The 25,152-nt window shown below is 39.0% G+C and overlaps 1 protein-coding gene across 1 annotated transcript in view; it reads right to left on the bottom strand.

Moving 5' to 3' along the window:
• ccbe1 (collagen and calcium binding EGF domains 1) overlaps nt 1-25,152 on the bottom strand; it is a 77,439-nt gene that overhangs the window by 7,376 nt on the left and 44,911 nt on the right. Inside the window, exons 3-8 of the mRNA XM_053479300.1 lie at nt 12,156-12,208; nt 9,186-9,320; nt 8,822-8,959; nt 5,401-5,507; nt 1,734-1,842; nt 844-983 (exon numbers count right to left, since the gene is read on the bottom strand). Of these exons, the coding sequence (XP_053335275.1) occupies nt 844-983; nt 1,734-1,842; nt 5,401-5,507; nt 8,822-8,959; nt 9,186-9,320; nt 12,156-12,208 (682 nt within the window). The remainder of the gene's footprint in view (nt 1-843; nt 984-1,733; nt 1,843-5,400; nt 5,508-8,821; nt 8,960-9,185; nt 9,321-12,155; nt 12,209-25,152) is intronic.

Raw genomic sequence — 25,152 nt, 5'->3', positions numbered from 1 at the left:
TGTACTATACTTTTATAGTATCCGTTAAATGAAAAGATTATGACTCGCACTTTAAAGTCTATGACTCATATACTGATTCATACTTTAAAGCCACATACTCCGTCATACTTCAATGTCTATGACTTACAGTTTGACTCGTACCTCAATGTCCAAGACTCACATGTTGAATTGCTTAAAAAATTTAACTTTGCTTAAAAGCTTCTGACTCACAACTCAAATCAAAACTTTAGAGTTTGTGGCCTGAAATTTCATTCAGACTTTTAATTCAAAAGGTTATGATCCGTAACTCAACATGACTTTCTAAAGCTTAAGACTTCTACATCAACTTGAAAGCACAGGACTCACATTTTGACCTGGACTGCAAGGTTAATGTCATGCAACTTAAACTTTAAATTGGTGTTGTTACAAATCAAAAACTTTAAAGACTTAAATTAAGGTTCAGGCCACAAACCAAAATGTGAGCCCTAAGTTTAGAAACTATGATGGTACTTGTACTTTAATCCTTTTGATTAAAAATTTATGAATCTTTGAACACAAACCTCAAAACTTATGATCTATTCATCTTAAAAATAAAATTTTATTTAACTTTACTTAATCATTTAGTATTAAGCATTATATATACAGTATATAATTATGTTTCTATTATCATTTCATGTCTAAAAATTATATTTCTTATTTTTATTAATTTGTGTTTCAGTTTGATTCTTTTTCGTGACATTTTAAAGGATTCATTATCTCCTCTCTGAAATTAATTTTTTAATTAAAACACAACATGACCAGGTCCTCATATTACAGTATGTCATGGAATTGTTTCTGTGTACGTCATAGTGTGTAGAGTCTCACCACTGGTCCACGTCGGCCCTGTTTGATGTGTGTGAGGTCCGGTGAGGGACCCATGGGCCCCATTGCACCCCGAGGACCAGGTAGCCCTGGACCGCCAGCTCTCCCAGGGGGTCCAGGAGAACCTTTAGGACCAGGAACCCCTAAAAGAGAGAGAGAGAGAGAGAGAGAGAGAGAGAATGGCATAACAGATATGACAAGTGAAACAAGTTGTCAAAATAACATTCTGTAATACTACATGACTAGCATAACCATAGCATTTAGGCTAACCGAGCTGGGAAAAGCGTAACTTGAGCGTAAAATATTGTTTCATACAATCTCGATGTCAAGCACGGCAGACATCTAACATCTCCCTGAATGGTAATAAAATCAGTTCCAGAAGTTTTCAAGTCTGGGTTTGAATAAAATTGCAGGTCAAGAACTTGGGCTGTAATTGTTATGCCCTGAGTTGTAATTTTTGGTTACTATGAAATCATACACCACTTCGAGGTCCAATGTCTGCACTTGAGGACGGATGCAGATCTCCCAGATTTCTCTCCTTATAAGAGGAAACAGGTGAAAACCTTGCAAAGGGGAAAATCTCGAATCATCAGGTAACTAGAGAAGTGCAGTGCGCGCTGATTTATGGTGCGCTAACATGCAACTTAACGTGAACTCGAGCTTTCGATATGAGAGGAAGTCATGTAGTTTGTTAGATGTTTAAGCGGTTGAGGTCAGAAGAACATTTATTTAACAAATATCCAACATGAAAGCTCAAAAACACCTTTCTAACAACATGTTTAGCTAGCAATATGCCCGGAGAAAAGAAATAACTGTCTGGGATAAACGTCAAGGCATGACATCGAATAGCAAAACGGAAATATGGTAGAGTGTGTCAAAATGATAAAGCTCACCAGGAGGTCCTGGTTGTCCTGGAGGTCCAGGCAGGAACGAATGTGCTGTCAGCATCTTCTCACTGGTCATCTGCTTGTTGATCTCAGTGTTGCTCACCAGCATGGACATCTGCATGGAGGACAGCACTGATTCGTTTTTACAGATTGATCCTGCTAACGCTTCAAGGAACAAACATTCGGCAGAAGATACCATTGTTTTGTCCTCTATCTGCTTTTGCATTTGGTGAAGCAGCACGATCATTAGCCTAGCCCAGTGTTGCCAACTTAGCGACTTTGTCGCTATATTTAGCGACTTTTCAAATCCCTCTAGCGACAATTTTTTAAAAAAGCGACTAGCGACAAATCTGGCGACTTTTTCTTGTGTTACTGGAGACTTTTGGAGACTCTGATGTGTCTGTACTGACTCTTCTCAACTTGCCACAGCAGCTGCGGCCCCTCCCCCGTCCCAAAGCACTCACAGACAACAACCCCCCCAAATAAATTGCCCATGCGCAAATCTGCCATTAAGTGATCCCGCCTTGACGACTTTTTTTTTTTTTTTAAGTGCCTAGTGACAAATCTAGCAACTTTTGGACAAACCTTAGCAAGTTTCCAAATGTCGCCAATACTGTCTTGTAAGCACGAGGTCTTGCTTTCCCGGTACAGTTACTCATCTCCCTGTGTCTGCTCAGTGAGTGCTAGCTCCGGCTGAAAGGAGCAGCATATTCCCGTGACTGTACAGCAGCTAACATGGATGTGAATGAGCTGCACATGTAAAAAAAGGTTGTGGCAACGGACCTATCACTTACCTGCTTCTCCTTTGCTTGAAATAAAACTATTTAATTTGACCATTTTCTTTTTTTTTTTCTTATTTATTTATTTATTTATTTTTTCTTCCGATGCACTTATATTACTCACTGTTACAAAGCTTAAGTTCATAATTATATTGGACACATGAGGAAGGATTAGGGAAAACACGCAAAATGCAAATACGACGTAATTACGTCATCAATATGCAAATATACGCATGACGTCATCTAGCGACATTTGGCGACTTTTCGAGCAGACTTTAGCTACTTTCCGTTGAAAATAGTTGGCAACACTGTCCTAGCCTTAGCCCCAAACCTTTATATTGGGAAATAGCTAGCTATAAATACCAACGCTAGTAGCTTTGCTGCAATTTAGTAGCATCGCAGTAGCTGTTTTCATGTAACTAGCTAATTTGGTTGCATAATAAAACTGTCTGGTTCTTTCTAGTATTAGCTAAAATTAGCATTAGCGTTGTTGTTGAACGTTTCAACTAAATGTTTTAGATATTTTCAAACGTTGCACACGTCGAACCCGAATAGAGATGTCAAAAAAGAAAGAAAAAATCAACAGGGATGAAAAGCCAAAATGTTGAGTGTCCTGACAGGATGGCATGACTAATAGAGAATAGCGAGGGAGAGAGCGCGAGTCCGAGCTAACCTTTAGCATGTAATCAGATCCATAAGCTGTAACATGTGCGAGCGGCGAGTCCTGAGTAATGCATGTCCATGTCTACACATCAGTACACTCGCTTTACGAGTGCTGTGTTCCACTGAGCTGCACTTCAAAGCCTCGCTCTCAGCGTGTGAGGGAAGTATCCATTACCTGCCGAACCCCGGAGCCTCAGACAACGCGACACACACACACACGTGACCCCGAGAGCACACACCGGCTAGCGCTCACACGGCAAACGTAGCCTCGGGCTTCACACATAAATCTGTGAGCGTCTGGATTCATGAGCAATTTAAAATCCATTTGGAATTTGCTTTGGAGTTTTTTTTTTTTGTACAGATTTTTAGAAACGGAGTCTGGTGAGCGTCATTCACTTCCTGTATTTCCCATGGTCCGCGTGTCGAACCCGCGACGTGTTTTTTGAGCAAAATCGCTCACGACTAATGACAAACACAAAATGAGGGGTTCTCGACAAGCTGAAGTAATCGCACAACACGTCCACTTTACAGCAAACGCAGACGATCGAGCGGGACGTGTTTGGTGTGTAAAGTTTGAAGCTATGAGGCTAATAATAAGCTACAGTAACACATCAGGAAGGAGTCGAGTATCCAGGTTCACCTCGAGCTGCCTGCCTGCTGCAGGGGACTGTGTTAGTGAAAACACGTTAAACAGAACCTCAGTGTCTGTCTGTCTGTCCCGCACGCTGCCTTTATACCACGTTTGTTAGCTAAAGGCAGCGTTTACATGCTAACGAGGAGTCGATCATCGTATCCATCACTCTGTCTGTCTGTCATACTCTCTGTTTCTCAGTCCGTCTACCATACTCTCTATTTCTCTGTCTGTCTGTTTGTCTGTCTATCATACTCTCTGTTACTCTGTCTCTCTCTCTGTCATACATCCCGTTTCTCTGTCGGGCTCTCTGCAGTACCTTTACTCTGTCTGTCTGTCTGTCATATTCTATTTCTCATACTCTCTGTTTCTCTTTGTTTCTGTCTATCACATCCAGTCTCACAGTCTACATCTTTATACTCTAACCCTCTTTCTCTCATTCTTAATCTCCCTGTCACTGTCTGTCTATTATTTTCTCTCTTTCTCTCTCTCTCTTACTTCACCTTTATATCTTTCTGTGTCTATCACTCTGTTTCTGTTTGTCTATCATACTCTCTGTTACTCTGTTTGTTTGTCTATCATACTCAGTCGCACAGTCTCCATCTTTTTACGTTTCTGTCTGCATGTCTGTCTGTCTACTATACTCTTTTACATCATCTGTCTGTCTGCAAGTCTCTCTGTCTCTGATTCCTAATTTCTCTATCCATCACCTATCCATCATCTATTCTCTGTCTGTATATCAGTGTGTCTGTCTATGTCATACTGTTTGTCTTGTTTGTTTCTTATCTTCTGTCTTTCTATTTGTTATTATATCATATAGTTTATCTGTCTGTCTGGTTATCTGTCTAATATACTCTGTTTTCTGTCTGTCTCTCAGTCTCCCTTTCCCAGTCACTTTGTCTGTTTCTTCGTTTCTGTCTGTCTCTCTATTCCTTCTATTATTATCTATATATCAGTCACCTTGTCTATTTGCTTCTCTTTCTGTCTATCTGTATAACTGTGTCTCTCAATCTCGCTCTGCTAGTCAGTCCTTCAGGTTCTCTGTTTCAGGCTCTAAATTTTTTTTTTGCTTTTATGTTTTTCTGGCTCCCTTTATCATGCGCTCTCTGACAGGGTTCTCTCGCTCTCGCCCTTTGATTTCTCCTTCTCTCTCTCTCTCTCTCTTTCTGCATACCCACATTAATAATCCATCCATCATGCTGTTTCTGGCTGAGAGCTGAATGAGGAGCGAGTCGCTGAGGAGGGGGCATGTAGAGGGCACGCAGAGGGCACGCAGAGGGCAGGTGGAGGGCAGGCGGAGGGCAAGCTGTGCGTCTACAGGTCACTTCAATCATGTTTTATTAGCGTATAAACTCCCCGTTCCTCCCTGAGGTCCTGTATCGGGTCTGTAACGTACCTGTTCACCGAGCCTTATTAGACGTTTACTGAGCTTTAAACAGCCACGTATTAATAACGTAAAACAAACCGCAGCGTTTCACTTAAATCTATAAACTTTAAACCGTTAAAAATGTTTAAACCGTTTCTGCTCTGATGTCCCTCTTCACCAAGCACTTAACGGAATTTAATGTAAAGTAACGTCTCTGTGTCACGTGTTACATACCTTCTGCTTGAGCTGAAACACGTTTAATTTAATCTGATGAAAGTCTTCACACGTGGCTGAGCAGGTTCCCGCTTTCATCACGTTATCAGACTTCTCAAAGAGAGGATCTGAAAATAAATAAATAAATAAATAAATAAATAAAATAATAGAAATTATTTGACAGTGGTCATTGTCGCAAAAGCAGCTTCACAGAAACAAAAGAAAATCAAAGAAATGAATATGAAATGTGTGAGGAAGTCTGTATAAATCATAATCAGGTCAGGTTGTTCCTGATGAGCCGAGGGCGACGTGGCAAGAAAAACTCCCTCAGATTCCATAATTATGTGGGAATTATAGGAAATAAAAAACATCCAAACATCCTCATGACCCTAAAACTTCTTTTTTAGAAACATCTTTGATATTGCCAGATTTATACCGTCTGGATGTTTAGCTTTAAAACACAAACACACTGCTTTATATTCAGGGAAAAAAAATCAGGGCTAGAAAATACTAACCAAAAAAGAGTTTTTTTTTTTTTTTTTTTTAGGAGATGATTTAAAAACTTCTAAAAATGACTAGAATGATTTACTTTAATATTTTAAGTCTGCTGTTAATTTTCCGCACAGCATGATGAAACCAAAAATCAGTGAATCTTGTGTAAAGGGTGTGCGAGACGTGCAAGGAGCGTTCGAGTCAAACCGGGACTTTTGTTGTACACCAATGCACTTATCCCAGTGGTTCACTCGTGCTTGGACACGACCAAGGTAGAAAGTCTTCTCCGTACTTCTTTAACTTAATGTCATATTCATATGTCCATCTCAGGACTGAATTACACTCGTCAGTGAGTTACCCTCAAAGAATATAATGATGTGCAGGAAAAGTGCTAAAAGCTTACATCCTTCAACCTCCCATCCATTTAGAGGGAACGGGACTGACCTGATAACCCCCCTCCACACACCCACACCCACACCCACACACACACACACACAAACACACACACACATATCCGTTCACTCCCTGATAAACTCAGTGGTCTGGAAGGTCATGTTGCTCACATGTGGAATGTGAATGCTTATTGATGATGGCACTTGCACATCATCATTATCATCATCATCATCATCATCATCATCATCATCGTCATCATCATCATCGTCATCATCATCGTGTGTGTCCCTAACTGACCCAGAAAAGAGGAAGCAGCCTGATGGAGTAACACGAGAGGCTGTTTAAAGTTCATGCTAACGCAGCGCTGCTCGGACTCATTAGCAGAGTAACGGATCAGCGAGCGGCCCGGGAGGACGCAGGAAGCTCGGAGGTATAAAAGGATAACATGAGAGATAACATGAGAAGGATTCGTCAGGAATGAAGGAAAGATAGGAAACGTTTTGGGCAACATTTATAGATCTGGTTTAGAGTTAATAAAATCAAGCGAGGTTTAATAAAGATGTTGAAGTGATTTTTCGACATCTCATTATTTTGACTTAAATATCATGTGGTTTTATCTTCCTTTTATCAACCTTCCTCGTTTGGCTTGTGTTCGAACTTCAAAACAGCGTATGAAACATGATTACGAACATCATTTTGAGTTTTAAACATAAACAGTTGATCGTTACTGATGTAAAGTGTTAAAGTGTAACAGCTGATAAAATATCAGCACAGTGAGAGAGGACAAGTTGCGTAATTGAAGACATGTTAGGGGACAATATGAAGATTCCTAAAGGATTGCATTAAAAACAGAGAAAGAACAAAGTGATTTACGATTTTGCTTCACGTATCAGAGTGTGAAAGTGTTTCTCGGCTCACACAGGGACACACACACACACACACACACACACACACACACACGAGAGAGAGAGAGAGAGAGAAGAACGCATGATGACCTTCAGAGAGCGTTTTAGCAACTCACCGCTTCATTAAAAATCCCGGACCTGCTGTGTGTGTGTGTGTGTGTGTGTGTGTGTGTGGGAACCAGACCGGAGCAGTAGGGGGGGCGTATTTGAACAGAAAGTGAAAGGAGAGGGTTAATGATTACCAGGTGATGCGACTCTGAAGTTGATGCTCTATTAATGTGACGGTGTACACAGGGACGGGCGTGTTTGTGCAGCAGTGCAAATGTAGCAGAGAGAGAGAGAGAGAGAGGGAGGAGAGGAAGGGCATGAGAAAAGAGAGAAAGAGGAGGGCAAGGAAGGCTTTCCCTCCACCTGTTTTCTGAGAATTTTAAAATGTGTATGTGAGAAGTCCATGAAAAGGAAGTTTTAGAAGAAATTATTATAAATGACAAACAAAAATTTAAATCAGGTTTTTATTAATCATAATCATCATCATCATTAATCATTTATTTTAAATAGTTTTGATGAGTAAAGTATTTTAATGAAAAGATCAATATTCACTGGCAAAAAAAAAAATTAAAAATCCCTTTTTCATAATATTTTATTGAACTGCCTTTTGCTTTGATTACGGCCGAGGCATCGTGTAGATACAGTAAGCTCATGCAACATCACAACATTAATATCAGCCCAGAATCACATTTATTTCTCTCCACAGTCTCATATTATTGATGGGAGAGTCGGACTCCTGCCTAAGCGTTATTTATTCAAATATTTGATTACACAAAACTTTCACGATCATTCCACATTTTTTTTTCTTCTTTTTGAAGATGATGGTCCATCACTATCCTTCCAGGTTTTAATATTCGTTTTTTAACAGTTCTTAACCCAATTTTAGTAGTTTCAGTAATTTCCTTAGTTGTATTCTTTGCCTGATGCAGAACAATTTGTCTCTTCTATAACACAGTATCACCTTTGCCCCGCCCACAGGATCATTCCGACATGGTTGTTTAAGAAATGAGAAGCTCCTCACTGGATCAGTTAGGGTTTAATCACTTGTTGCCGCTGAACCGCATTAATCACTGTAGTAATCATCCAATAAAGATCTCCTAACTATTCGCTTAGTTCAATTCACATGGTGACTTTTATCTGCTATAATTTTATCTGTTTGTATCTGATAGATAGATAGATAGATAGATAGATAGATAGATAGATAGATAGACATCTCTATGCTGTAACTTTACCATCATTGTAAACCAGCTTGAGAGAGATTCAGGACTTCATCCTCTATTCTTTATCATTAACAAATGAGCTAAGCTGCTGATACTAGCTAGCATTTGTCACAAGTTAACCAATAAACCAAAATATCAGTAATCAGGTTTGAGATACGTTACCATAACAACCATGGTTTTGCTAAGTTACCTGTCATGTGGATAAAGATTTCTACCATGGCAGAATTTGCATTTCTGTTCGAAATTTAGTGACATCTGAACTTAAATCCGAATTGGTTTTATACAAACATGCTGAGTATTTCGAATTAGTTCTTAATAGAATTTATCGTGTTGTGTAGGCTGTGTGTATAAAGTGTGTGTGTGTGTGTGTTTATAGAAGCGTACTTCTTTGTCCTTTACTGCATGTCTTGCCGTCCTCCTCCAGGTAGAAACCCGTCTCACAGTCGCACTTGTAGCTGCCCGGAGTGTTGATGCAGATTTGAGAGCAAACTGTCTCATTCTTGCTGCTGCACTCATCGATGTCTGGAGGAAAGAAAAAAAAATAAAAAGAATATCTAAACATTTAGGGGGAAAAAATTATTTAAAACAGCATGCACACAATGCCCTGTACCGTCATTTTTTGAGTAGCACTTCCACCATAAAACAACAAACAAACTAACAAACAAACAAACACAAAACAAAATGATTTTTGACCAAACTCCTGAAAACACACAGCTCCACGTGACTTTCTGTCGTTTCCGTGACTCACCTAAGCAGTAGGGTTTCTGTCGGTTTCTATGGCGATCTCGGTCGTAGCGGTAACCGGGGTAACACGTGCAGACGACGCGACCGAAATGATCTGTGCACTGCTGCTCACAGGGGGCGTCGGCACACACGTCGTAATCTACACACACACACATATAAAAACAAACACAAATAAACAGCACATAATAAAATGACATTGTTATGGTTTTTTTATCCTAAAAAAAAAAAAAAAAAAAAATGATTAATGTTATTAACATTGTACAGTATAAAATGCCAGGACAATTTTTATATGAAAAAGTGTTACAGGTTCCACATGTTGCAAATGAATGGCGATCTCCTTATCTCCTAAACACTGGTAATTTGCGATCGTGAAGATGTTAATATTACTCGTCACGCTGTGAGATCTAGCTCCAATTCTATATCAGACTGAGTGATAAAGGTGTTCGATGTAAGAAAATCACAACTTTTTATCAACGTCAAGAGTCTTTCTTTTCTATTCATTAGCAATTATTACAGTATACATACAGCAAAGGTCTGCTGATTGTAGTAAAAATTATCGTCATAAATATGTTGGCCAACCTTATGAACACGATTATTTAATAACATCACTCACTATCTTCAGAAACATCATGCGTTTGTTTACCTTTCTTTTTAAAACATTTTAATGTTTTTTTACCTGTGGATTTTTAAATAACTACAATTCTTAAAGCTTTTACTTTTTTGATTACCCACAATCCCACAGCACAAGAGAGAGAGAAGAACCATTTGCTCAGTTGTAATCACGTGACGCTCGGCAGACAAAGCGCATCTGTACTACAGTACTCATATATCAAGACCTCGCTCGTTTAACAAGTCAATATGTATTCATTATTTTTTTGCTTGTCTTGCAAAATGTTCGCAGACCGACTTACAAGGTTCCACTGTATAATTAAACTGAGAACAAATAAAATAAGCTAAATGCCCCAGTATGGCTGAGGGGGAGTTTGTGGGTTTGGTGAGGGGGTGAAGGCACACTGCTGCAGATTCCGAACACGAAACAAGAAGGTCACTAAAAAAACAATGCAGCACAATAATCTTTAAATAATAATCTTTTAATTACTAATTAATAAGTCCCTGTCTCAACCTCCTATTGGTGGATTTTAGACAAGGATCATAATAACATAATTGGGGTAAAATCACAAAAAGAAAAAAAAAAAAACCTGACTGGTTACTAGGTTACTAACTAGTGTTAGGATCTGTCTAGTGATGGAAACTTAAAAGCACTTCTTGTGATTTGCGCTGGATAAAAGCGTCTGCCAAATGGATAAATGTAAAAGCAACAACCAATCAGAATCTAATATTCCATTAATAATTGAAATAATCGCCCAAATGAAATAAAAATGCATCAGTTAAACACCACAATCGGAAACAGCCCGATCCTAATTAGGTGTGTGTGTGTGTAAACCTTTGATAATCTGTTCAATAGCCAATTATTAGCCATGTAAAAACTCTGACTGATTGTTTACAAACAAAAAACATTCTTTCTGTGCGTGTTTGGGTAACATTAGGTGATATGACGTGTTTCCAGGAGGGAAATCCACAGTTGCTTCATTTCCTGTTCAGTAAACTCAGTGTGAACCTTTTTAAATTTTTCTAACCAATCATAACACAGAAGGTGGGATTTATTGGAAAAGATGAGAAGCCTGAGCTAACCTCAAGTTTGGGGAAGTTAATTCCTGGCAGATTAAACACTCTGAACCACTTTGTGGATGTAATTCTGATCGAACGCTTTGAGGATGTAAACGCACGTCTTATCAGATCAGTGTCCATGTACAGCAGATTCTCTAATCATGCTGATTTTTGCTGAGGCTCTCTTTGATTGCGATGGTGATAAATTTGACGATTACATCTGACCGAGCAGACCTCCATGAATTCTTTTAAGATGTTAAATTTGTTCTTCAACTTTAAATAAATCATACAGCCTATTAAGACGATTTAATCAACATCTTTAATCGCCTTCAATTTATACTGTATACTGCGCTAGACTTTAATAAATCACTATTCGTGTGTCCCACATGTCCTTCATGGAGCGTTTCTTTAATAACACTCCCGATTTATCTGCCAATTTGTTTCCCAAATTATGTGTGTGTGTGTGCCCTGTGATGGATTGGCACACTGTCCAGGGTGTACCCAGCCTTGTGCCCTAAGTCTCCTGGGATAAGCTCCACCTCCGCGACCCTGAGTACAGGATGAAGCGGTATAAAAGATGAGATGAGATTTTTTGTTTAAACGTCCCTCTCGCTCCCTGCCTCGGCGCTTAACAGGTGTCCAGATTCTTCTAGAAAGAAAATTAGAAATTTAAATCAGATGTGTAATTTGTGATCATTTCATCTCGCTCTTCCTTGTTACTATAAAAACACTGACAGCTGTTTATAGAAAAATGCTACAACGGTACAAACTGATACCGCATCTAATTTTAAGCAAGTTTCCAATTACGGCAGATTTCTTTATCGATTTATTGCACAATCAAGGAAAAGGAGAAAGTTTCGATCTGATGAGACATTCCCGAAGTTCTGTGTTTCTCATCAGATGAGGAAACATCGTCTCAGCTCAATCACACGGAAAATAACCGCTAAACTACCTCATACAGACATATAAAACAAGCGCACACACACAGAAAACTCTTCACAGTGTGGCTCAGGACCAGGTTTTCCTCTGACGTTTTATGGCTGAAATCCTGTTTGTGGTTTCAACCTCGAAAATCTCTGAATGGGATCTAAAGAGAACGCGCCAATGTACGTCTGATCATTTGTAGAGCTGAACACAACCTGATGTTAATCATATAGAAAGAAAGAAAGAGTTAGGGACAGATGGGAGAAATAGGAATGGAAAAAAAAAAAATCAACCTGGTGGGACGCATGATCTAGAGAGAGAGAGAGAGAGAGAAAGAGGAGACTGATAGAGAAGGAAAAGCAAAGTGAGCCAGCGTTCGTACCTTCAGGAATACACTGGCCCAGGACGAACTTAAAGCCTCCGCAGCATTTCTTCCTACAACACATAAAAAAATATACAGGGAATAAATTCTTTTCAGTTTGACATTAAATACAGCTCTGATATTGATTTTAATATCGTCTCTTATATCGTATCCACTCTTAGTGCAACTCAGGAAAAACATCAACAGTGTTTTGGTGAAAATGATGCTGTACTGTAAAAGATGGGAAACATATTTACACCAGTTGATCCTGGATCCTAATTGGTCAGAAAGAGTTGATTTATGTTCTCTAAAAGCAGCTCTGACAGTACGGCAGCTACAATCCACAGGTTTATATTAAAGGTCGAGTATTTCTTTAACAGTGGTTAACACCACCAGGTCTCACCAGGTCTCAGAGCTCCACCAGAGAAATGTGTGTATGTGTGTGTGTGTGTGTTAATGCTACAGCTTAAATAGTGCATCCCTAAATCTCCAAAAGTGTTGTTTCAGTGTCTATGTAAATGAGCTACTGCTGAATCACGCCCTTCAGACAAGGGGAGGGGCTCTTCTTACATGAGGTCACAATAGGGGAGAAATCTAATTGGCTTGTTTAAACCCCAAAGCCAATACAAAAATGGAAAAATAGATTTGTTTGCACACACACTTGAGACGCGTGTCTAAATGTCTAAACATGACTAATGCGTATCCTGCATAATAGACGCCCTTTAAATTACTCGTTCTAATACTTTATTGTTTATTTGTTTCTAAAGTAACAGCTCATTCTACAAAAATGGATTAAAATACCATGTCTGTTTAACATTTATCTAAGGAGTCTCCAGTGTCAGATATAAATCTCTAGCTATGTTAAGTTAATCAAGGTTAGTAAAGGAACAAGTGTTTAAAGCTGCATTAACATAAACAAGAAGAGGAGACGGGGCTGTCAACATTAAGATAGCTAAAAATGGATAAAAGTGATGAATGATGTCATGCTTTAGTTAATACTTCACATTATAAATGCAGGTATTAAATAATAAGAAGAAATAAAAAACTCAAAGGAAATGTTATTGCAGGAATCTGATCAACTTCAAAGTGAAAAGAGTCCGGCTTCTTCTTCTTCTTCATCACGCCACCCAGTCGCTGATTATTTTCCTATCACAGCATGGCACTGAGGGTTGTTTCAGGGTGTGGAGCCGAGCATCAGGTGTGTAACAGAAAGATGGTTTGCTTAAACCTTCGTGTTCACATTTTGACCTAAACTGAGCAAAAGTGTTCTTAAAGAACTTTCCCAAACCATGTTAATGTGAAATGCATGTGTGTGTGCGTGTGTGTGTGTTTGTGTGTCTTGGACAGAGCCTGTTGTGACTCACTTTTACACAATGCGACACCGATCCAACATTTTATCAAACTCTGCTGGGGTTTATAAAAAAAAATCACATAACAGGATTATCTCCTGAATGCAGTCCACTTAGAAAAACATTCGTAATGATATAGAAGATTATAATAAAATATAAGGAATAAAACACTAGGGGTCATGCTGGTATGGTTAAATAATTAACCACATGAACAGAATGTCCTAAACTGGTTCATTCGTCCTTTGTGGGTCACGCCAATTGCGATAGATTTTTTTTATTTGTTGCTAAATTATTATTTCTTCTTCTTCTTCTTAATAATATTATTAAACCTTTAAAACGATTGCAGGATGAAAACACATGTTCAGTTACCCGCGCTGAAGTGATATGTTTATAATACATTTCACACTATAATGTAGTAATATATACAGTATGTGTAATATTCAGACAGATGAAGTTCACACCTTCCATTGAGTTTAAGGACGACAAAACACAACATAAGTATTTCTCTCACCTCTGAGCTTCACACTAGCGAGCATCGACCGGCTAGGTTTGAGTCATGTGAGTAAAATCACTGACAGATTTCTGCAAACCAAAATAACCTGAACTGAGCGACTCCTCCCACCCGGAATGATTATAACAGACGGGAATAAACAGTCCTGCCAGTTTGGCGTGGTGTTTTATGATAAATCAATCCGCATAAATCTCCACTGCACAGAAATCTGAACCTCACACGCAACCAGGAGGACGACATTAGAGCAACATGAGTCAGAGAAATGTATCACAACATGGTTTTTATTGGGAAATATTTCACCTGAAGGCTTTTCAGACAGCGTGTACCAGAAACACAGGAACAAACAGGCATGACAAACTTTTTCTCCACTTTCTTTCACATTCAAAAACATGAATACAAATGGTGTTCGAGTCAAAGTGGGACTTTTGCTTGTAAAAACTCCTGTTATTTCCCCATATAATCCCCTGATACACTAATACAACTTATCCGAGTGTTTCACTAGTGCTTGGACACCATCAAGGTAGAAAGTTCTCTGTGATCCGACTGCCTGTCTGATACACTGAATTCCCTGTGGAAATGTCTTGGAGCGAGGTCAGGACTGTACGCAGGATGTGGCAATAACTCCCAGGAAAGTTCCTATAACGTGATAGTGGTGTTGGTGAAGGAGTGTGTGTACTGTTCCCACAGGCAGATGTGTCTCTTCAACAAGTTGGCGATGAAGTATCTGTCGATTTTCAAGGATCAGGCTTAAGTTTACAACTTGCGCGATGTTCACAAGCCAGGATCGTCATCCTCGATGTTTAAAACGTCTGCACCATTCCGATGTTTTACTTCAGCTAAGAGTCTCAAGTCTTATTGTAAATGTCAATCACTTTTTTATTGCTTCATTCACCAGAAATTTCATCACTGGTTCCGGTTAGACTTGAAATACGAATATTCTGACTCTGACATTCAAGAACAGTATTAAATGCATGAGAACGTACAGTACATGAGGCTGAGCGCTGGATCAGCCTCTCCTGCAAACCACGGCCTGCTTTCCTTAGCAATGAAATCACAGAAAATTTCTGCATTATTTTATAAACAATACATTTATTTATTACTTTAATAAAGCAGAAATACGTTTGGTGTCTTCTATGTTTGTTTTTAGTCAAATTTGTTCAGGGGAAATTCTGTGTAAGTTAGAATTGATTCACACCTTTTGATTATTTCGGTACAGTTAAGAACATTAAGAGGTTTTATGTGCGAGAGGCTTTACTGCCACCTACTGGACCGGAGTGTGGCACAGTAGATTATCCTGCCAATCTAAGATATTATCGCTTTGCATTAGACATGACTTTAAGCAATCAACATTTAAACAGCATTTTAGCATTAATTAGCATTTTTACCCTGATTTTCTCCCTTATTTAGTCGTGTCCAATTCCTCCCCGTCACTAGGGGGCGCTCCACATTAAGCTACTACCACGCAGTCGGACGGGGCCGAAGACTATAGTGCGTTCCACTCAGCCTGAAGTACCCTGTAAGGTATGCTTCACAGAGTGTTCAGTCAAAAAGTTAAGTGTGATCCTAAACCGCAGGGAGCGATAATGTTCAGTTCAAAGGGAACTGCGAACAGTGTAGGGAACAAGTGAACAACAGGTGTTCACTTCACCGAACAAGGAATGAAAAAATTCCCATCAGTCATTGCGTCTCGCTGGAGTGTAAAAAAAATGGAGCTCGAAAAAGGATTTATATATTTATTATCATTATTATCGAGGATGACATCATATTAAAAGGACACAAGAATTTACATTTTTATTTAATCAGGAAATCTTTAGTATTATATAGGCTAGTAAGCTGTAATCTTATTAAAAATTATAATTAATCAATAATTTATTTACTAGCTATACACGTTTCAATAGTATATTTTATAATGATATTAGATTTTGTTTTAATAAATATTTAATATTTAGTGTCCGTAGTGTGAAATTTTCAGATTTCTGAGGGTATCCAGGGGGCTAATGTTACCGTGGTAACGCAGGAGGAAGTGACGTCAGAGTGTTCCCTTCAAACGGAGTAGGGAGCACCCTGTGAAGTACACTTTGAAATGGAAGCAGTCTATCACTTGTTTCCTCCGAACCACATGACGCCAGCTGACTGCAGCTTTTTAAACTGCTCGCTCATGCACTGTTGGGGCGGCGTAACACACTCCTTCCGCTTGCGTGAGCTCACAGACGCCCCTGATTGGCTGTAGAGCAGTGATTAATGTGGAAGCACTAAATACCTCTCACCCCTCCCCTCTGAGAGAGCTCGGCCAATCAGCTCTCGCTAGACCTCCGGCCGTGAGAGGTAACAGCATCACCCGGGAACCGAACTCGCGATCTCCGAATGATAGGACGAGCACCTTACCACTGCGCCACTCAGAGGGCCAGATTAGATCCTTTTAGTAGTTTTATTGCTTTAAATAACATAGCAGTATAGCAACTAATTGAAAAAATTTTAAAAAATTGAAAAAATCAAACTGAATCGGATTTACAGCTCTAGAGGTCTAACAGTTATTGGTCAGGAAGTGTGTGAAGCTTTGACGTGTATGTGACATGAATCTGGTTTTTTAATTAGAAAAGATTTACACTGTTTCTAAAAGAATATTACGAGATAATATACAGTATTACAGTAACGTGCCGCTGCGTTGGTGGTCCGATACATTGGAGGAAAATTATGGGACGGTTTTATGTCCCCTGACATTCCTGCAAGCCATAAATCCTAAATCACACACACACACACAAAGGGCGTGTCACATAGCATCATAAATCTGTGTTCCACCTGATCCTCCTGTTCAGAGGCCTGTCAGACTCACATTCTGCTCAGGGTGAGGAATTAAACTGTGTGACGTGCTGTTTTAACTTTAGCTGTCAGTGTGTGTGTGTGTGTGTGTGTGTGTGTGTGTGTTTAAGTGGGGGAGAGAGAGAGTGAGTGTGTGTGTGTGTGTGTGTGTGTGACCTTTAGACGTTCAACACATCCACTCAGGCTCACGGTGAAATAAATCAATTCTGGTCATGTGACCAGTCGCGGGATACCATACGGTATAGATCGGGTTTGTGTTGTGGCTGGAATGTAAAACCCAAGCAGTTAGACTAATAACACAGGCCACAACCGTCTCATTATTCACTCTTGCAAGGATGAAGGACTGCCGTATGTTTCCCTGACTAGAAACACACAAAAAGATTTCTTTCTTTTTATCCACCTGACGTCCTGGAGGCGTTACACACCCGTGATGAACACTTCAGCCTAATTAATCACTCAATGACAAAAGAGACCTAAAGGAGAGGTGTTCTGAGGGTGCTAATACTTTTAACACAGTAACACTTAACATGAATTTGGGTAAGAATATTTTCAGATGTTGCTAAACCACAAAGACAAAAAAAAAAAAAAAAAAGGTTCTCAAATGGAGTGAACCTACATCGAGCCTAAAACAACCACAGTGAACGGAAAGCGTTTTGGATTTGGCTTCAGTTAAAGCCAACTTTTATTATTTCTTGTGCATAAGTAAACACAGGTCTCAGAGCCCGCCCAAACTGTGTGTGTGTGTGTGTGTGTGTGTGTGATAATGCGCTAGATGAAATATCCCTCAGTTACTGCATATTTCATACCTCAACTCCCTTTCTTTCGCTCCTTTCCCAAACAAACCATTTCAGTGTCTATGTAAATGAGCTACTGCTGAGCCACGCCCCTCCAGAGAACAGCAGGGCTCTTCTTATATGATGTCAAATAAGAAAGGATGGATTAAATGTAGAATTCTGATTTTGTGCTATTTTGTACAGAAAATAAGAGACACTACGTATTATATTATTATCTATATCTGTAGCGAGCAACTGCCCTGAATAGGAAGCCATATTGGATTTGGCCACAGATTAAGATGGCTGAAAGTGCCAATACTTTTGTCATGGAGAGAGAAATCCTAAGTAGTGAGCAAATACAATAAGTCATCTCTTGTATAGAAATAATATTATATTAGAACGATTGTATTAAAAGATAAACCCGTGATTTAAAGATAAACCACTGACGTCATTCTCATCACAGACCATCATCATCATCATCATCATTATCATCCCCAATCAGGATGAGTTTGTTAAAAAGTGACCAATCAATGGCCTGCACTGTTATTAGACTCGCCCACAATTAAATTCCTTGTTCAGTATTTATGATACAGTTTACATTAGCGTTAATACGCATAGTTGACAGGTAAAGAGTTTTTAAAAATAGTTTAAGGTTAAATCTACAAATAATCTGCTGATCTTTAATGTAATCAGTGATATTATTATTATTATTATTATTATTATTATTTCAGGTTGAAGCCCACGTCTGTCTGTCTGTCTTTTAGTACGGCAGAACTCTCTGTCTAACTTATTTATATGAAGAAATCACTTCTTGTAAGGTTTATCTAAGGAGTATCTTACACTCCCTCATAACATGCTCATAATGTCCCTTCTACTCAACATTTTGATTTGACTTATGGCATAGATGGAAATACTGAAGGACTGTCAAAGTTTCATTAAATTCTGTTCAGCTGGACAGACATACAGACATACAGACTTTTTCTGAGACTGGTTTCTGGTCCTCCAGTTTATGAAACGTAACGATATCACTGAAAGAGCGAGTTCTTACCAATGTACAGATAAAAAACCTTTGTTTTATTTATATAGATGGTAAATAGAAACAGGAACAACCACTGGAGAAGTGTTCGGAGGTTAAGACCACTAGGAGGTGGATGAGCACACACATGCGCCCATGCACACACACACACACACACACACACACACACACACAGTGAAATGTACAAAACCTGTGGGGTCTCATTAAATCCACCAATAATGTACTATACAAATGTTTCTTGTTTGATTTTTTGGAAGGAGAGCTTATAATAAAAAGAGTAAAATATAAAGATAATTTTAAAAATATTAAAAGTTTCTATAAAATAAATACAAGCGAATGCAGCAAACACGACCACACAGTGCGGTTTTATTACTTCTACATATTGTTTTACTATAAGTTTGATTTACAAGTAGAGCACTAATGATAATATGGGATACAGACTGGCTCACACACGTTTACACTCACACACACACACACACACACACACACCACTCACATGCACAGGCACATTGAGGATAAACACTCGGGTTTAATAATCCAGAACGAAGCAGCTGGAGGAAATGAAATCGCACTGATCATTAGTTAATGATGCTGTTTTTAAGACCAAGCTTTTAATCTAAATCTATAAAATAAATCAGTAGGCAGGTGGGACTCACGTTTAATTATGAACACTTCACTTTTTTCACACCAAAGCATCTGCAAAGGCTAATGAAGAACAAACTTGTGTGTGTGTGTGTGTGTGTGTGTGAGGTTTAATTAAATTCCGCCACACAGCATCACTAAAGCACTGAACTGACCTATAAAACAACGGATACTGAAAGTGTCCTGTGTTACACTAAACACAGATGGACATTCATGACATCATAACGATAGCAAAACACATCAGAGAGAAAGTGAACAGCGTTATAATCCCAGAGTTATTCGTTTCCTCTTCACTTTCTCTGTTTGTAATTATTAACACCATGTCTAAAACGGAAATTGCCCTTTCACACTCTGTTTTACTAGCATGCTAACTCTACTCTCTATACTAACATAAAAAAGAGCTAGCAGAGTAAATTTACACGGTCAAAATCTTGAAAACCGGTGATGAATTAATAAAACATTGGGTAACTGCTGAAGCTAAGACTAGGCAGACGATCCTGCTGGTAAATAAGCTAGCTAACTAGGCAAGCAACGAATGTACGCCAGATTAGCGCAAAATGTAGACAATTATAGGACTGCAAAGGTTGTTCACTTACCAGCTTTAAAATGTTGAACATAAAGGTTTTTTTTTTTGTAATTTGTTTATGTGTACGGGTCGCCTTACACAAAAGAGCTGTCACTATGGAAATGATAACGTACTGAAACAAGCGCAATACGCGTTATTTTATATGTAGCCTATATTGTTATCATCTGGTTCCAACTTTCTCTATTTGGGGATTCAGAATAAATCAGATAAATGTATAAAAAGTAAAAAAATATTAACAGCAACAATAACAATCACGCAGTTCAAAGTGGTGTTATGCAAAGTCACACATTGCAAGAAGGTTTGGTTTTATGATCAACGCTAAGCATAAACATAGTGTTTTATTTTAGACTGACTATTTTTTCTTATTGATTAACCTGAAATAAAAGTTGGTATTTGTGTCATCTTTGCGACATTTTTAACATTTTTGTTAACCATGCATAACTTTAGTTCGGGTCAAAAACATTAAGGGCGCAGATTCATCTAAGGTAAACAAACAACAACAAAATCTACAAGGCTAGAGTTTGGTTGTCATTGTCCTGTTATTATTGTTGCTCAGCTCGGCATCTGCCGAGTCGTTCACCCCACCGTTTGTTTATTTCTTTCTTCCTGTCGCCTGCTTCGCTGTCCAAATAATGGCAAGAAGAATAAACCTCAGCCTGACTGGTTTAAAAAAAAAAAATCTACCCTGGAGACAATATAAGTTTCACTCTGATTTCCTGTAACTGCTAATCTGCATTAGCATGGTTTTGTTTAACGCTAACATACACTGGGGTGAATTTATACATTATATATATATATAACATGTATATCTGTAGTGTCATCTTGTTTCCTATGGTGTTATGGCGCGATCTGCGTTATAGCGATTGCGTGAGTGTTTTTGATAAATAAACGTGTCGCCAAGGGGCTGACTCATGTCTCCTGACACACAAACACACACACTACACACTCCTGCTGATCCGAAGGATCTCTGGAAACTGATCAAAGGCTGTTAATCACAATCACATCGCATACACACCGCGTCTATGCCATGTGTTTCTGTCTCTGTTTCCACCACCAGTTATAAGTAAGATTTGCTAAAAATAGGAGTAGTAATTTTATTTCCTAGCAGTGACCTTCTAACGTAACTTAGCACAAATGTTCTTTAGTAACATTATCCCACAGTTCTAGAGGTAACTTTATCCATTAAGTAGGAACTTTCTTAGGTAACATTAGTATGCACTATATAAAAATTGTTTAATTTAATATTTGGGAAAAACTCTGATGGTAATTTTACCTAGCTAATACTAATAAACAGTTAGTGACATTTTTCTTTCTTATGTAAACTAGCAGCAAACACTATCTTGTGTTTTTCTTTGATATTGATTATAACAGTAAAAATAAAAATTCTCAGTCAAATATAACCACGACTTTTTAGATAAAGGTCACACTGAAGGCTGTACGGGTTAACCTAGTAGCTTGGCATTAATGAGACTTTATTTGTTTAGTGCATGAGAGCAGAAGATCACCCAGAAGCTAATCTGCAGTCATTTTTTTTGCGTGAAAACACCTGGACTTTTCTCACTTCACACTTTAGTTCTGTAGCCATGAAGGCGGGGATCAGGTTACCCGGATTAGATTTAGAGTGAACGCAGTTATCCGTGTTTGTCTTTGACTGCTCCAGTTAATTCACACACACACACACACACACACACACACACACACTGATGTAAAGTAAACACAGCAAAATAATAACCCTCGAAACACTTATTTAACTTTCGCAGGAGAATCAAGAAGGGAAAAATATTTGTAAAAAACTGCTAGCTCAATTTAGCACAGCTTACTACTACCAAATTTAGCCAACAGCAGTTATATCTAATCAAGCAGAACTACTTACTATTGTAGTTCTAAATTAAACACAATAAATAGTTTTTAAGCTAGCCGGAGTTAACACAAAATGAGACTCACAGCACAAAGATGCCAACTTGCTAGCATAAGGGATTTTTTTCATCTGTTTAACACTAGGAAAATCAAAGTTGGTAAATTTAGCCACAGCTAACTAGCCAACTAGCTAGCGAGATAGCTGATTTTCTAGCTTTTCCCCCCTGAAATAAATCTGTACTAATAAAAATGTCGATTGTAAATAACTGATTATTAGCTTGCGACTTGTTAGAGAGGCTAATGCTAATAGATACGATCAGCACAGGAGATAAACTAGTAAAACTACATTTATCGAATAAAGTTCTAAATACTGTAAATCTGAGCTAAAATGAAAGCAAACTAACAAGTAATTAATATCTCACTTTATACATACTGATATTGATCATGAAAAGATGTACAGTATAATTACCACCTGGCTGGGAGACAGAAAACACTTTGAGTACTATTTAGTAGTTATGCTAGCTACCTTACTAGCATTACAATTCTGTGGTCAAATTAAAGGCAGTAACGTGATGATGGATCTAAAGCATTAAATGTGATCGACAGGTCATCACATTTTATCATAAGAATTCGAATTCCTGCTTAGTTTGTTGTGTTTACGCCACGCAAGTGTGCTAGTTTAACAGAAAGTTTTAAAAGTCCACTTGGTTTCTTTTTGAGCCTCTTTGAACCTCAGCTAATCTGTTTCAGCAGTTTCTAGTCCCTGGAGAGTCCAATGTTCACATCTGGACCTCCTCCATGTCTCTTAACACACTACACTACACACACACACACACTATTATATATTACACTTTGCATACACTGTCATATCAGCTGCTCCTGGTCATGTGCATCAGTCTGGGTGTTTTATTCGTACATATATTTCACATTTCTAGATAAATATTATCTGCACTACGGGAACACTACACCGTCCCACCAGGACATTTTTCACTAGAACGCTGTCGTTTTCCAGAACAATGCACGTGTATATCATGTAGCGCCGTCACAGCTCGTAGAAATCAGCTGTGTGTGTTTATATAAAGTGTCGAGGTATCAGAAATGTGTTTGTTTAAGGCTTTTTCAGCTAATGTGTGTGTGTGTGTGTGTGTGTGTGGATCTAATGTTCTGAAACACTTGGTCTCCACTCTGTTCTGGTTTCTGATTGGCCAGAAGGTGTTGATTAATTGTCTACAACAGCAACACTCATTGTTCTGTGAATGGGGGGGGTTATTTAACATTTATGGAAGGATCTCCAGTGTCAGCGCTTTGGAATAGTCCGAAGTATAGCTGTGTGTGTGTGTGTGTGTGTGTGTGTGTGTGTGTGTGTTAATGGTGACGTTCTGTATTAATACACCATTTATCATTATTCTATGCAGCTTGGGACGAAGCCACACTGTACAATAACAACATAATGAACGATCGTGCATGTGTGTGTGTGTGTGTGTGTGTATGTGTGTGTGTTACAAGCATATCTCTCTCATTCTCTCTCTCTCTTTAGGGCAATTTTCAATGAAGCTCATTAGAAACACGTCTGTTCTTTCTGTGCTTCTGAGGGAGGTTCTTGATAATGCACTTCAGATCAGAACACATACACACACACACACACACACACACACACACACTACATTCTTGCGTGCTGAGCACAGATGTGTTCTCCCCCGCACACACACTTTTTCACTCTCTCTCATATCGTAACACCCCTGAGCAATCTTTTATGAGTGTTATTAATGCGTGTATGTGTGTGTGTGTGTGTGTGTGTGTGTTTGAGGTGACAGGCTCACGAGTTCTGCGCCAAGTTAAAGACACACCTGTCAACACCTCCATATGCAGGTTGTATTAAATACATAATTGGCTTGAAAGGGATGTTTAATGTAGCGCCGCGTCTGCGAGCTCCATCTGACGCAGTCATAATATGGCTTACACACACACACACACACACACACACACACACAAATCGTCCTCTTCCGACCACCGTTATCTCGTTCCTGGCAGGTCGTCGATCGTTCCCCAGCTTGCCTTCAGACCCCCGCATCCGCTCGCTTCCTGTAACTGCTGCATCACATTTAAAACACTGATGTTCGCGTACAACGCCAAAAACACTAATTACAACACTCATCAATCCCGACGCTACACCATGTTCCCTTTGAGACTCTCGCACGGCACAACCTTCCTTAATAAACGCGAGCAAGGCGCTCCTCATAAAGACATGAAGATATGTAGAATCACCAATACATATTTGATGAAGAACATGATCACGCAACGAGTATGGAAGGAAGGAGTCTCCAGTGTCAGAGCTTTGTAACAGATCTCTGTCGTCTCCGTAAAAGGACACGTCCTTAAAAACAGGATGATTTGCACAGACCCCACGCCTTTATTTTTGCATTTCATTAAGGCATCCATAAAGTGTGTTATTCTGTGTAAGTGAAAGAAGCAATTCTTACCCTCTGTTTGCAGGTGTTTTGTTTTATTTTAAGTAGATCAGCTCTTTGTTACGGAAGTTTGTTTAAACATCAGTTTGTGTGAAAATCTACAGAACACGAGGTTGCGGGTCGGAGCCGCGGGGTCACCCGGGGACAACTCATTAACCGTCTCCGCTTGGTTCTGATTGGCCGAGTTCCTCCCAGCTTTCACTCCCCAAACATGAGCTTCTGCAGCTGGAGGGTGTAATAAACACACACACACACATTCTATTTGTCTCTCTTTCTATCTTTCTCTAAATCACATACTATCATACCTCGCTGATCCTTTACGCGTGACCTTGGGGTCGGAGGTCTGCGTGCGCTCCAGACTCATCACAGAGTCAGAAAGTCTAACTGCTTTTATTATTTTCTTGTGTGTGTTTATTTCGTGTGTTGTTTTGTTCTCCGTGCTTTCGCTCTCTGTTCCTGTTTCCTGTAAACTATTAAAGATCCAAAAGCAATAAAAACAGCAGCAGGAGCAGCCGGGCTTGCGAGCCTCAGTTCCACGTGGTGCCCCGTCTCATCTGGAGCCTCGTTTTCTTTGTTTTGTTTTTTTTCTACAATGTGATGTTACAGCGAGTCGTGCATCATTCCTGTTGTTACTGGCTTCAAATAGAAAAGGGAGAGTATTAATAAAGAGATTAAACTGTATCCAGACGTGTGACATCACATCCTGCTACGAACAAACCATCTTTTTCACGTTCCCCTCTGAGTCAGCTGAGAAATATTTGGTGTCTGACGTGTTGGTGCAGTGAATATTAATAAACACATTCCACTTCTTATTATAAATGAGGAACTGAGGATTTATAGCTTATAGATTGCAGGTGTTTTTTTCCGATTCTGATTTCTGATTTATTTTTGGACTGTTAAAGAAATTACAAATTCTTTAAAACCACACAAGATCCCAGGACTTTCTCAAGTGCATCTCAAAAAATAACAAAAAAGA

Source organism: Clarias gariepinus, chromosome 19, assembly GCF_024256425.1.
Source record: "Clarias gariepinus isolate MV-2021 ecotype Netherlands chromosome 19, CGAR_prim_01v2, whole genome shotgun sequence".
NCBI classification, from domain to species: domain Eukaryota; kingdom Metazoa; phylum Chordata; class Actinopteri; order Siluriformes; family Clariidae; genus Clarias; species Clarias gariepinus.
Note: the sequence above shows the minus strand (reverse complement) of the source record. Positions and strands in the feature narration are given on the sequence as shown.